At 36.1% G+C, this 13,586-nt stretch overlaps 1 protein-coding gene across 1 annotated transcript in view; it reads right to left on the bottom strand.

Annotated features, from left to right (window-relative positions):
* Nucleotides 1-1,771: 1,771 nt before the first annotated feature.
* Nucleotides 1,772-13,586, bottom strand: part of TFEC (transcription factor EC) — a 37,831-nt gene continuing 26,016 nt past the window's right edge. Inside the window, exons 6-8 of the mRNA XM_032205459.1 lie at nucleotides 11,219-11,294; nucleotides 2,763-2,910; nucleotides 1,772-2,160 (exon numbers count right to left, since the gene is read on the bottom strand). Coding sequence (XP_032061350.1) covers nucleotides 1,780-2,160; nucleotides 2,763-2,910; nucleotides 11,219-11,294 — 605 coding nt within the window. The 3' untranslated portion in view covers nucleotides 1,772-1,779. The remainder of the gene's footprint in view (nucleotides 2,161-2,762; nucleotides 2,911-11,218; nucleotides 11,295-13,586) is intronic.

Raw genomic sequence — 13,586 nt, 5'->3', positions numbered from 1 at the left:
GTTTGCATAGGCTCACAGAAATCATCAAGGTTCCTAAAAACATAAATATTCTCATGAGGTTGGATATTCCATCATCTTTCATAGACATCTAGATGTAATTTGTTATTTCACTGCTAACTTTTCAATTAAAAAAACTATTATGATATTACAGGGTCAGTCAGGAATGTGCTATGGCCCTGGATGAATACAGACCTCATGAGGACTATTAGGAGGACCCAGGTACCAGTAGGCATTAGGAGGAAACAAATGCTCTGTTCTTGGATAATGTTTAAATACATTTAAACCATTCACACAAATAGAAATCCATTTTCATCTCTGTTCCTGATCATGTGACATTTCTGAAGAATGAAGCAGGGCTCAGTGACACCGATACTTAATACATACATTAGAAATATATTTGGAATTGTTAGAGGACTCCCAGGTGTGTTCTTTTGGCTTTGTTTGAGGAAGAGCTATGAAGAACTTATGCCAGTTTATTTCCCACATACTAATGTTACAGCAAGAATGATTGCACTTCATGTACTGCAAAAACATACATCACCCTCCAGAATTTCACTGTGTATAGAAACGATATGCATTTATTGAGTCATCAAAACACGTGTTGTGAGTGCCCACTCCTAGTATGCAAGTTATGGAAATCAAGTCAACACTTCTGAATATCCCATTTGGTTTGAAGTCTTCCTGTCTTTTCTGCAAATTTGAAATTAAATTCTCCTTGTTTCAATATGTTTACTGGGACTCTGTTCATCTTCCTCCATTTCCAAAAGGATCAAAGCTTGGGTATGGATAAGATAGAGTCCCTTTAGCAAAACCTTAGTGTGCTGTCCAGGGACACTGAAAGGACTGTCCAGAAGCACACTGGCATGTGTAAATAGTCTGGTCCCTTCCACAGAAAGAAGGACACAGTTTGAATACTCTTGGAATAAACACCTGATGCAGCACTGTTACCAGCAGTGCTTGTTTTAAATTGTGCTAATTTTAACATGAATTATCTTTGTTCAGTCTTGTACGTCCATACAGTCTTTCTGAATACTTTCTGCTGAAATGTCATACCTTTTTCTCTGAGTTTCTTTGAGTCTCTGTCATTACGTTAGTTTCCAATTTTCATCTGTATCATTAAAATATATATTAAAAGTATGATCTTTTTCTACAAATGAAATTATATATATATATATATATAAAAAGGATTGCATGAAAAACTTAATGGATTTTCTCATTTTAAAAACAAGTTATGCGGTTTTGAATTCATGTTTACTTCACTTGCGTTACCATGTTTTTTCAGTTTTTAGAACCTGTAACATTTCTACGGTTCCCAGTTTAAATATTCACCTATTGTTTCTCATGCTTTGTAGAATTTTTAATACAAAATTCTCATTTTAGTTATGAAAAAAATAACAAATGACTAATTCATTTTTATAACAGATAAATGTAAGTATAGATCGAAGAGAGTCTGAATACATTTTTGTAACATGTATATTCCTTTTGTCGTAACCATATTCATAGTGCTGTAAAAAGTCATGGAACAATTATCAAAACATTTCCAGTGAAGAAAGATTTGTGCAAATGTCAGCTGTGAATAGATGGTGTGAATTTGGGGCAAAGTGATATGAGTTCATGTCCTTCTTATTTTCCTGTGAAGTAAGGACTGATTTAAACTCTTACCTGTTATCTTCACAGTGGTTCTCCATATTTGTATTTGAAACAAGCACAAACACCATGCTTACGCTCAGCTAAGTCTTTTAGAAAGTGGTTTAAAGAAGTGTGAGGCCCTTTCTGCTTTTATAAATCATCTCCATCGTCTGTGCTAAAGCTGCTTCTCCTGCTGCTCTCTTTTGATGCAGCTGGGGATGTGGAAGACAAGAGTGGGTCTGCTCCAAATGGTGATACAGTGTCATCCAGTAAAATTTCCTCTAGTCGTTGCTCTTCTTTTAAAGCCGCACTGAAGGACAAATCAGTAAAGTGTGAAAGTGGATCAGAAAAGGCTGTAGATCCATCACAAACATCAGAATTTTGTCCATGTGCCAAAGGCATTTGTTGAGAGTAGTCTACAGAGCTCTCCTCTGGATATGACTGTTGCTTGATGACCTGCGCAGCTAAATCTACAGCACTGAGTGAAGATATGACTGGAAGGCCATGAGCACGTGCCTGAATCTCTAGTTCCTAATGTTTAAAAAACAAAAATAAAAATTAGATAATGATTTTCGAAGATAATTAATGTCTTCAGAACTATTGCAACAAGCATTCAGATCATACCTGCATATTAGTTATACCTCTTGTCTAGTTGTGAGACTATGTTAAAATACAAAATTGTTAATCTAGGAAAATTTGCCATGTACTTCCGCAGATAGTTTTCTTTTTAATTCCACTGCTGTCATTAAGCAGCAGGGAACATTGCAAAGTTTGAAATGGTTACAAAGGGAAATGAAAACACAGAAAGAAATTTTGTGTTCAGTATTGATTTCTGGCAGGAGAAATGTACCTTCCTGTTTTGTCTTTCTCAGGCTATAATATATACATAAGTTAACCATTGGTATAGATACTTTATTAATTTTCACCGTATTCCTTTATGTAAAGTTTAATTAGGAAAGGAATTTCCTAGAAATCTGAAAAAATAAATATCTCATCCCCAATATACACAGCAATAAACAGGGAAAAACATTTTTAGTAGTGACATTTGGGAAAAATGATATAGATTAATAGAATTTGATGAGGGATAAGTACTGAGGAAGCTTTGTAGTTCATGGCAACACACTCATACAAACCTGAATTCGAAGCAAAAGTCTTCTGTTAGCGTGCTCTAATTTCTTCTGTCTGTGTTCTAATTCTCTGGCTCTCTGTTGTTCTTTTTGTAGCCACTTGATGTACTCCACTGATGCTTTTAAAATAGTTCCTTTGTTCCAGCGCATATCACTGCAGAATGTAGAGATAACCTTTTCACAATTGTGCATGTCAGCAGAATTCATAAGAACTTACAAAATCTTTTACATTAATATGAAATAATGATTTACATGACTATTATTCACTCTTAGATATTATTGCTTCTGAATGGAAATTTTAATAGAATAGTTAAGAAGCCCTTATATAGTAAAATTAATCCCAGAATGAAAATAAGTGTCAAAAGAAAGTAATAAAGTGACTTTTTGTGGGAGAGCTAAATGCAATATCATGATTCTACCATTACAGTTTTTATATTTTTAGTGAAAATTGCTTTTATTATTAACTCTAAGATTAAAATCTATGTGCAGTAGTTCTGCATTAATGAACTAGGAAATATACATTACTGAGGACTTAAGACTAAATTTTTAAAGATCATTTCAAATATACTACTCCTTTTACCTGACTTACTAATGAGGTTGCTTTTATGCTTTTTGAGGAAAAAATGGTCTATGTTGAATGCCACTCATCACTGATGACAGACAAATCATGGTTTGGTAACCAAAATGGTATGACAAAAATTCTTGCTTAAGCCCATTCAACAAGCTTGAAACAATATAAACCAGGTTGAAGTCCACAGCTACATAGAGACATGAATTTAAAGTAAAACTCTTGCCCCCCAAAAATAAGATTAAACCCTTCCCTCATTCAGGAATTCATGGTTTGGTTTAGTGGAGGGCTGTTAGCGTTAGGTTGGAGGTTGGACTCGATGACCTTGAGGTCTCTTCCAACCTAGAAAATTCTGTGATTCTGTTTAGCTACCAGCTTACAAGCAGTCTTATTAACAATACACTTGTTCAAACTTAGCATGAGTTCAAGGACTTTCATACATCCATTTGTTAACTTTCCATATACTCCTTTATGCAAGGTCTTAGAGGCCTTGGAACAGGAATAATTTTCTCTTGAAAATGTTGAATTTCTGATAAAATTTGGTATTGTGTAATACAGGGATGGGCAGTGATGCATTAATATTCATATAGAAGAGTTTATCCAAATTACCCACTTCACTGCAAGATGGCTTAAACTGAGCAGAAGACAGACAGCCATTCTGGTCTTATAAACCAAGCCCAAGAGGGAAAAACTTGTTTAAACCAGTAAGAATCTGAGGTTGGGAGTGAGAAATAACCAAATTAGTGTGTTGTTGTTAAATATCTGTCCCAAGTGCATCTGTACCAAGTGCATATACTTATACCCTGGCATTTATAGAGTAAAAAAATAGATATGTATTATACTCTCATCTATTACCACTTTCCATTATTTCTTGTTTGCTTTAGTTAAGGAGCCCTGACTCTACTCACATGCATGTGATCTGGAGTGGATTTGTTTCTTTTAGAAGTGTTGATGTTTTACATTCAGTTTCCTAGAGTAAATACCTAAGGAACCTTGCACTCTTATCCCAAAGGTAAGCAGCATTGATCTCCACCAAGACTGTTGTCTTTCTCCTGAATGTATAGGGCAAATGCTAGCCAGGTACAGGATCTGGGGATCCAGTTGAATGATAAATGCTTATGGAGCTCATAGCTTTAAAGATGCTCAGGAAAGTAATTAAAACTATTTGTGATAGAGCATCACAGTGTTTAACCATGCCCTAGAATTTAGATCATTTGCTAGGGATTTGGGAGAACTAGCCTTATGGTCAGAGAAGGATGAAATTCACATCTCCTTCCTCTCCAGGCAGCAGACAAACCATGGGCCTCCAGCAAACTCCTCTCAGCTATGTGGGCCAGGAATACACAAATTTGGGGTTTAGAAACTGGGGAGGTCAGAGAGAAAATGGTTATTGCCTCATGCCAGGCTGTCTTCAAAGCCAAAACCTCACAGACTGCTCTCTGAAGTGGGTATGCATTTTCATTTAGACTATCTCTGGATGGAAAATTAGGCAGAGGTGGGAGCAGGAGCCAACAGAAGAGCCTGTGTTCCTTGTAAGAGCTGAGCCTTGACAGTCCTTCTGCCCTCCTTCTTTTTGCTGTCCTTCATGCCTATGGGAGAGCAGAACATGTTTCCTGACAGCATCCTGTGGCCTTCCTCCTGCGAGTGGACTTTCTCCTCATATGTGGGATGTCTATGTTCAAACTGCAAAGGTTATGGAAGGTTTTGGTACATCTGATGCTTATGTTTCTGAACAAACGTTTGAATACCATCACCCCATTATAATCTTGGTGTTTTTTTTTGTGTTTGTTTTCAGACCTCTCTGGAAAGTTAGGTAAAATGATGACTTCTTAAATACCTCTCTATTTAAGCCTGACTTGTTGTGTAGTTTGAAAGGCTGGAAAGTGCCTGTCTCTCTACACCAAAGAACTTCTGAATAAATAGGAAGAGTTAAAGATAGGAGGAAAACAACTTTTCAAGATGAAAATCTCCACTGTCATCTATTCATAGCAACTTTGAAAAATGCAACAGTACAAAAACTTATAGTATAAACTCTGGAGAAGCAAAATCTGACTAGGCACTAGGGATCAATTCCTCCCAGTATGTAATTAAGACCAAGCTAAGCCAATTTTGAACTGATGATCTAAACATGAAAACATAGTAGTATAAAATTACTTACTAAGCTATAGCTGACAAAATTGAAATTCTTAAGACATCTAACAGCAGCAGAAAAATATACATAAATCACACCTTTAACAAACATTTAATAGTGATCTCACAATTTCACATCAGTTATAAAGCATTATGGATTCAAAATCAAATTCAGACAACAATGTTTTTCAGTCAATTTTTCTGATTGACCTATGAATAACCCATATGTTTATGACTTTATTTGAAATGTTTTTATTATGATTCATTCATATTGCACATAACTGGCAACATTTGTGAAATTGCTTACTTTTAGTTCGTGTTGCCTTGATACTTTGAATCTTCATTTATATATGGTTATTATAAATTTTCACATAATAGAAGTCATAACTGAAGAGCTAATTCCTGGATTCAAATTGCCAGAGAGATGGATTTGATCAACTTGGATGAAATATATATTTATAGATACCTTTGGTAGTAATATCTACAAATTTAAGAGGCAAAACTATCATGGAGATCTCAGATGAAAATGCTGTGGTTGCTGTTATCACTTAACAGATTTTGAGCCATTTCCATTAAACCATTGAAGGTCTGTGCTTAATGAACTGTGATGTACAATACATCTGCTGCCCAGCATGCAAGAACATATCTGATGCAGGAACAGAATTCTTCCTGATTACTATTTATGCGTCTGTTATATCTGTTATTTATGTGTGTGGGCATGTGTGTACACATGTATCCTACTTCTCTTTATGCATATACTCACTGATATCTTATTAACTGAGGGATAGTCAAGCAACATCTTCCAATGTCTGGAAGCAACACAGCAAAGGATTGTCTGGCAACCTTAGAAGTCAATTCATATTTCACTCTGTATCTCATTATTTATACCAGGAGCAAAAGAAATACTGGTTCTGCATCACAGAAACTCTCCATCCTTTCTAGCCTGGCAGACTAGCCATACAGCAGTGACAAGACTGCACTTTGGAGAAACAGAGGCTCTACAGAGGAGATGTATAGGGCTGGAAGAGCAGCAATGTAACTAGAGAGAATGAACAGAAACAGTGGGAACTGCCTAGCAAGTGACTGTAATGTGTCTAGCCCTGTTTAGCAGGCAGGCAAGCAAATTCATTTATGATGGGAAGAAAAAAAAAAATTTTTTTTTTTTTTAAAAAACAGATTCAATCCAAGAAAGGCAAGTACATAAAAATAATTTGGAAAATTCTCAGAATAGTTATTGGTTTTCTGTGTTTGGTTGTTGTTGTTTTGATTTGTTTTGTTTTGTTTGTTTTTCCCTGAAAATACTGAATTCAAAGTTGGCTGCAGATAAAGGTGTATGAAAAGTGATAAAAGGGGTAGTATGAGATTGTTTATTGTTTTTAGGGACATGCACTGTTCCTGCTTAATATCTAACAGAGGTAGAGTTTATAATGACAATACCTACGAGTTCATCTGAGAACCTGTAAAAAGTGAGCAGTCACTAGTATATTCCAGTCATTTAATTGGAAAGTGCTTTATAAAAATAGGTAAAACAGTTGCATTTATAACTACCAATACAGATATAGATCAACTAGTCTTTGGAGACACTGGTTATTAAACTCCTCTCTTTTTTTTTTTTTTTTTTTTTTTTTTTTTTTAATCTTCCGTTTTATTGTACATATGTTAGACTCTGTCCTGTAAATACTGAGACAGATGGGAAAATCCACTTGTAAAACAAGTCAGTTGAGAGCAGTAAGTTTTGCATGTCTGGGCATCAGCAATGACCTCTGCAAAGGAGGATTGTGTCTTTGTGTGTTGGCACATGTGGTACAATAATTTGAAATTTTAAGCAGTCTACACACATATTACCTGGCTTAATTAACAGAGATCTGCTACTCTTAATATAATTTGCATGGAAAACTAGCAAATAAGTAAAAAAAAACATATTGTGTGAACCCTAGTTCCTCCTAAGTTTACCAACTAAATCTCTCTACAAATCTCATGAGCCCAGGAATTTAGTGAAATTCTCATCTAGGAGTGTTCCTCATTTAGGAGAAAAGAAACATAGCCATGAGGCTGTACACCAGCTTGCTTCCAGTAAGGTATCTTTGTTGAAGTCAAAGGAGCTTCACTAGTTTGCACAAGTTGTAGGGCTCCTGCAGGAGGGGCATGAGCATCTGATTATCTAAGATTAAAACTAATTAATGAAAGCAGAGTTTGGGAACAGGTAGTAGTCACAGAGTTTGCCAGTTGCAGAGCAGTCAATAATAACAAATGCATTTGTGAAGTTGAAACTATGTTTGCTGGCCATTTTTTTTCACTATTTCTGAGAAATTAGCTTTAGACTGTTTGTTCAAAGAAATCCTTTGAAGGACTTTGTACCTGTTTTGATGACCTGTACAATTACCAAGTGTATTCTCCTGGCCATTTTATAATAGCGTAAGTGTATACAATTTTTTCCTTTACAAGAAACATGGCCATGCTGTCCATTAGAGGGTCTTCCCATAGACAACAGACAGAACATCAGGTAAAGACAGATGCAGAGAGCAGAGAGTGAGTGAGAGCAATTCACTAGCTCTGCCCAAATCCTCAGTGGTTCTTTTAGCACTTCAATTTGATAAAATGACTAGAATTCATAAATGAAAGATGATTTTCTTCATATTTCTGATAATTTCAGTCTAGCTACCATAAAACAATTCTTGAGTTGTCATTCCCAGCCTCTATTACAATATGAATTCCTGTTAACCACCGGATTTTGAAAGGGCAAACACAAAGGAACCAAGAACAGAAAAGTATATATATTTAAAGGATGTATATTCTGATTTTTTTTGCAGCAAAATATGACTGTAAATGTTGGTCTTTTTTACTCTATCTTTGAATTATTCTATGTGTTTTACATTTCTGATACATCTATTACTTGGATATTTAAGCACTGAAAATTAAACAAAGGCAAAGCTTTTTGCAACTTATCTTCATTTTCTAATGCTGATGAAGTGAATTGATAAATACCCATTCATTTAAGTAACATAATCCACATTTTTGTCACTAAATTATTTAATAAATAAATAAATAAATAAAGAGGGTAAGGGCTTAAGCTATTCAAAAGAAAGTTTCTGCAGAGCCTCTGCAGGAGCCAAACAAGCTCACCATCTAACAAAACAAAAGTGAAACAGAATAAATAAATAAAAACAAACTTCTAAGAAGCATAAATCATAAAAGGTTTCCAAATAGCATTAACAATGTCATTTTCTAATCCTGAATGTAATCTTCTTGAAACAAGCCATTTGGGGCAGGCATGTTAATCACAGTGACTTCGTTATAACAGTATTTACTTTTCAATGCAAAGGCTGACTTGTTTCACTGTCCAAGCAACAGTAAGGTTTCTCCTTTTACATCTAAGTTCCTACCATAAGAAGAATCTTTTAAAATCAATATATGAGGTGAAAATGCTATGTGTGATAAAATGCTACAGATAAAATATTGTAAGAGCTGATACAACTCTTTCTTTGAAAGAACAGGGCAAACTGGGGGCACAGTAAGGTGTTATGAAGGAAAAAGCAAGAACAGAAAGAGAGGCTAAGGACTCTGAGTTATAATTTGGCAACACATGATGATATCAGAAAAATAAAAATTTTGATCTGCCCAGCCAACAGAACAGTGTGGTCAAATTGAATTATTTCAACTTGTAAATATATATTAAAAAATAATTCACAATTCTTTGGATGAATTTAACTGGCCACTAAGCTACAGCAAAGTTAATCATAGAATCGTAGACTGGTTTGGGTTGGAAGGGACCTTAAAGATCATCTAGTTCCATGCCCCCTGCCATGGAACGTTTACCCCAAACCCCATCCAGCCTGGCCTAGAGCACTTCCAGGGACGGGGCACCCCCAGCTTCTCTGGACAACCTGTGCCAGAGCCTCACCACCCTCTCAGTAAAGAATTTATTATTCATTAAGTTATGTTATAACCTAAGTTTTCAATATGTCCAGCACCTTTTGATGCCTCTTTTTTTTTTTTTTTTTTCCGAAGATCAACCTGAAAGCTTTTATATAGAAACATTTTCAAAAGTAGTACTGATTACTAGCCTTTTAAAAACAACAATTCTCAGACCTCAGGATGGACTTTTTGCTTTTGTAAATATGTACTGCTTTGGGGATGTCACACTGTTGAACTCAATCATGGGTTTGGAGACTAAAACAAGAAAACGTGATGTCTTCAGGATTTTTTCCTGAAATATTTTTCAAGGCATCATCATTAAAATCTATGAGTAAAATCCATCATCCACTTCCTGGAGCAAAATTGCAGGTCCAGAGCATTCATTTTAAGCAGAGCTTAGGTGATTGATCTAAGTATTAACAATTTGAATAAGTTTATAAGCTAAAGCGGAATCCAGACCAAAACATGTAACTGAAACACCTCTGTAGGCAATCAAAATCACAACTGGAATTTGTACCTCATGCCCATTTCTAATTGCAGTATAGCTTGCTTCCATTATTGCTTTATACCTGCAAACCAACAGTGCCATCCACTGTTTTTCTGAGAAATCTCTCAATTATTTGCCCAAATGGTCTTGAATACTGAAAGATATGCCAGCAAAATTAAAACTCTTTATGAGTGTGTGTTTGTAGGCGATCACATGTAGCCAAAACTTTATTTAGGCACTTAAAACACTTCTTACTTTAACTCAGAAGTAATACCCAAATGTATTTAAATAACAAGAACATGCCCTTTTATCTCGCTTGGATGGATGCTGTAGGTGGAGCAGAGTTTGTGAATACTCTAAAATGGTTGTGACATGTTAACTTTCTTTCTGGTGATTTCACTCCAAGTGGCTTATTATGCCAACCTTATGCATATCTAAGTCTCACAGAGCTTTCTAATGTTACAGAAATCTTAAATATAATACATTTTTTCTTGATTCTGAGGAAAAAAAAAAAAAAAGCTAAAATATTGATAGACATTTTCATTTGAAGCACCCTGCAGGTCTACAATGAAATGCAAATGATGAAGACAACATCTGTATAACCAATTTTATGCAAGATACAAACATGGTCTTAAGGCTTCCCTGCGTAACATGAAAACTCTAAGGCTAACGTCCTAATATATCACTGAATCATTATTGCTAATCCTACAGTAGTTTTCTTCCTATTGAGGTGGCTTTTTTTTTTTTCATATTGATGATAAATACAAGCTCTAAGGGAAGGCAGATATAAGCAATGTGCGTTTTTTGTTAATATAAGTATACTCATTAGTATGAAATTTAATTATTGTAGCAATTATAGCAATTATTATTTTTATCTGTGCATTTCAAGACTATTTTTTCCCTGCAGTGTGTGGAGGACTTCTGAAAAATGCTCAGTCTACAATCTTTTAACATGATTTTATTTATTTATTTATTTTTTATAGCCAAAATGCAGACAGTGACACACAAATTTTTTTATCCCACTAGAGGGCCCATGACAAGGGCTGAAAATATTCCTTTCTTCTCCAGAAACACCACACATACTTGTGGTGTCTTTGGTTTATCTTCTTCCCCACACACTCACCCTGTGTGTGTGGATCTCTGCCTTTAACACCCTGTAATTGTTTTCATTTAATTATCCTTTTCCCAACAGACACCAAAAATCTGTCAAAAGTTTGTTACTTAACAGCCTGATCCAAGCTAGTGGCCTGGCATGGAAGATTCTGTATCCTATCAGTCAGTCCTGTGGCCATTACATGCAACTATCTTTTTTTCCTGTATTTAAACTATAAACATTATTATAGGAAAGATTGTTGAACTCACGGATCATTAGACTTGGGGATGAGTGTGCCAAGCTCCTTGATTCGGTAATTAATATTATACCTTCTTCTTCTCTCAACTGTTAAAAAGAAATGGTTATTATTTCTATGGTGAAATATTCTTGCAGAAAGTCAACATACTTTGTTATAATTAGTTAAAAACAAGTCAGTCAATGTACATAAAATTTCCTGAAAAAGAAATCCCAACATGATCTCTTACCTGCCTATGACAAACTCCATGATTAGTATCAACTCTGCATCCTACCCTGTATGTAGGTTTCCTCCAGTTTAAAACTAGACTCAGAGAGTGAAATAGTCTCACATTCTTTAAATGTGAGTTACGCTTAATTTCTTCTGAAGTTTATGCACCCTTCTTCCACTGTGCTGCCACACAAGAGTTTTCAGCTTTTATTGGGGGTTTCAGCATTCATAGGGACTTCAACAGGGATGCAGGACAACTCATACAATATTTCACATTTTGTCAAAACTCCTGCTACAGACCATGGTTAACAGCTTTTTATCTCTTATCTACTTCTCTCAGCATTGTAAACCATGGATAGGACTTAACAGCAACCATCTCTTCACTGAAACAGAGGAAGATTGTGTCCCAGAAACACTCCATCCCCAGCATATTTGTTTTCTTTGATAACGGACAGCACAACCATACTTAAAATAACTTTCAAAACACTCAACAAAATGAAGAAAAAGTCATTAAAATAAATAAATAAATGTATTCTTCCAAGACAAATTATGTATGGTATCTTGCTTTATTTGCAGCTTAGTTAGAAAGACAAAAAGAGAAGATAAGCTTCTTAAAATTAGTTTCCCATCTCTGTGTTCTCAGTCCACTTTTTCAGTGCTGTATGGGTATCCAGATGAGTGTGTGCACACAATGGGCCTGTCACCTTTCTGCCTCCATTTGACTAATTTAGAGAGAGTTCTCCTCTTCTTCCTCGCAAGTTTTTCTACAGCTACATATACATGTATATGCAGAAATCTCACATTTATCAATGGCACAAAGGACATCTTATCACTTAGAGGGATTTTTTGTACATAATGGTGGCACAGAAAGTATAAACATTTAAATAGTAACAATAATAGTAATGGATTAAACTCTTGGTATTACTAGAAGAAGTGGCTCCATTTCTTAGACCTAAATTGTTTTTCAGGGTTTCATTGGGAACCTAACATGTCAAAAGGAAGGCTTTTCTATAAGACGTATAAGAACGTTTCTGTAAAATATGGACTTTAATTCAACCTGCAACATGAATGTTTGCATAATTCTCATCAGGTTCTGTCGTGGTTTAACCTGGCCGGCAGCTAAATACCACTCAGCCGTTCGCTCACCCTCCCCCCTCCCTCTCTGGGACGGGGGAGAGAAATGGAAACTGAAGCCCGTAAAGACAGTTTAATAAGACAGGAAAATAATAATAATAAAATAATAATAACAATAATAATAATAACGATACAATGGTGATAATAGGAAAGTAATAATAATATGTACAAACAAGTGATGCACAATGCAATTGCTCACCACCCACTGACCGATGCCCAGCCTAACCCCGAGCAGTCCGGCCCCCTCCCCCCGGCTAGCCACCCCTATATATTGTTTAGCATGACGTCAGATGGTATGGAATACCCCTTTGGCTAGTTTGGGTCACCTGTCCTGGGTCTGTCCCCTCCCAGCTCTTACTGCACCCCCAGCCTGCCTGTTGGCAGGACAGAGCGAAAGGCTGAGATGTCCTTGGCTTGGTATAAGCACTGCTCTGCAACAATTAAAACATCGGGGTGTTATCAGCACTCTTCTCATCCTAAGCCAAAACACAGCATTCCACCAGCTACTAGGAAGAAAATTAATTCTGTTCTAACTGAAACCAGGACAGGTTCCAAAACCTGACTTTTCAGACCATCTCTAAAAAACACAGTACCATTAAATAGTAAATAACACTAACAAAACCATCTTGGGTAATGCGTTAATATGCCTAAGGCATCACACAGTAGACCTGTCTCCAGAGAGACTTTGAGCTCTGAAATATACACCTGGAGCCAAACCAGAAAATATGTTATGTGTCTTCTTGCCATGATCCTGGCATACAGCCTTCGGCATACTTTCCAGTTGTGAAGGACACTTCACAGACATTTCTGTGTGCAGCAAGGATGATCTCAGAGCCCTCTCCTCCCTCCCCAAAAAAACAAACCAAACCAAACCAAACCAAACCAAACCAAACCAAACCAGTGGAGGCATCCCTAATGTATGCGTGTACCTATCTTGCCTGTCTTTCCTCTTCTTCCCCTTCATACAGCTAGGGACAACTCCTACCCACCTCCTTTCCTAGTCCAGCAAAAACACCGTATTCCTGCCCAAATAAGGC

Source organism: Aythya fuligula, chromosome 1 (assembly GCF_009819795.1).
Source record: "Aythya fuligula isolate bAytFul2 chromosome 1, bAytFul2.pri, whole genome shotgun sequence".
In the NCBI taxonomy this organism is placed as follows: domain Eukaryota; kingdom Metazoa; phylum Chordata; class Aves; order Anseriformes; family Anatidae; genus Aythya; species Aythya fuligula.
The sequence above is the reverse complement of the archived record's forward strand: the minus strand, read 5'-3'. Positions and strand labels throughout refer to the sequence as shown.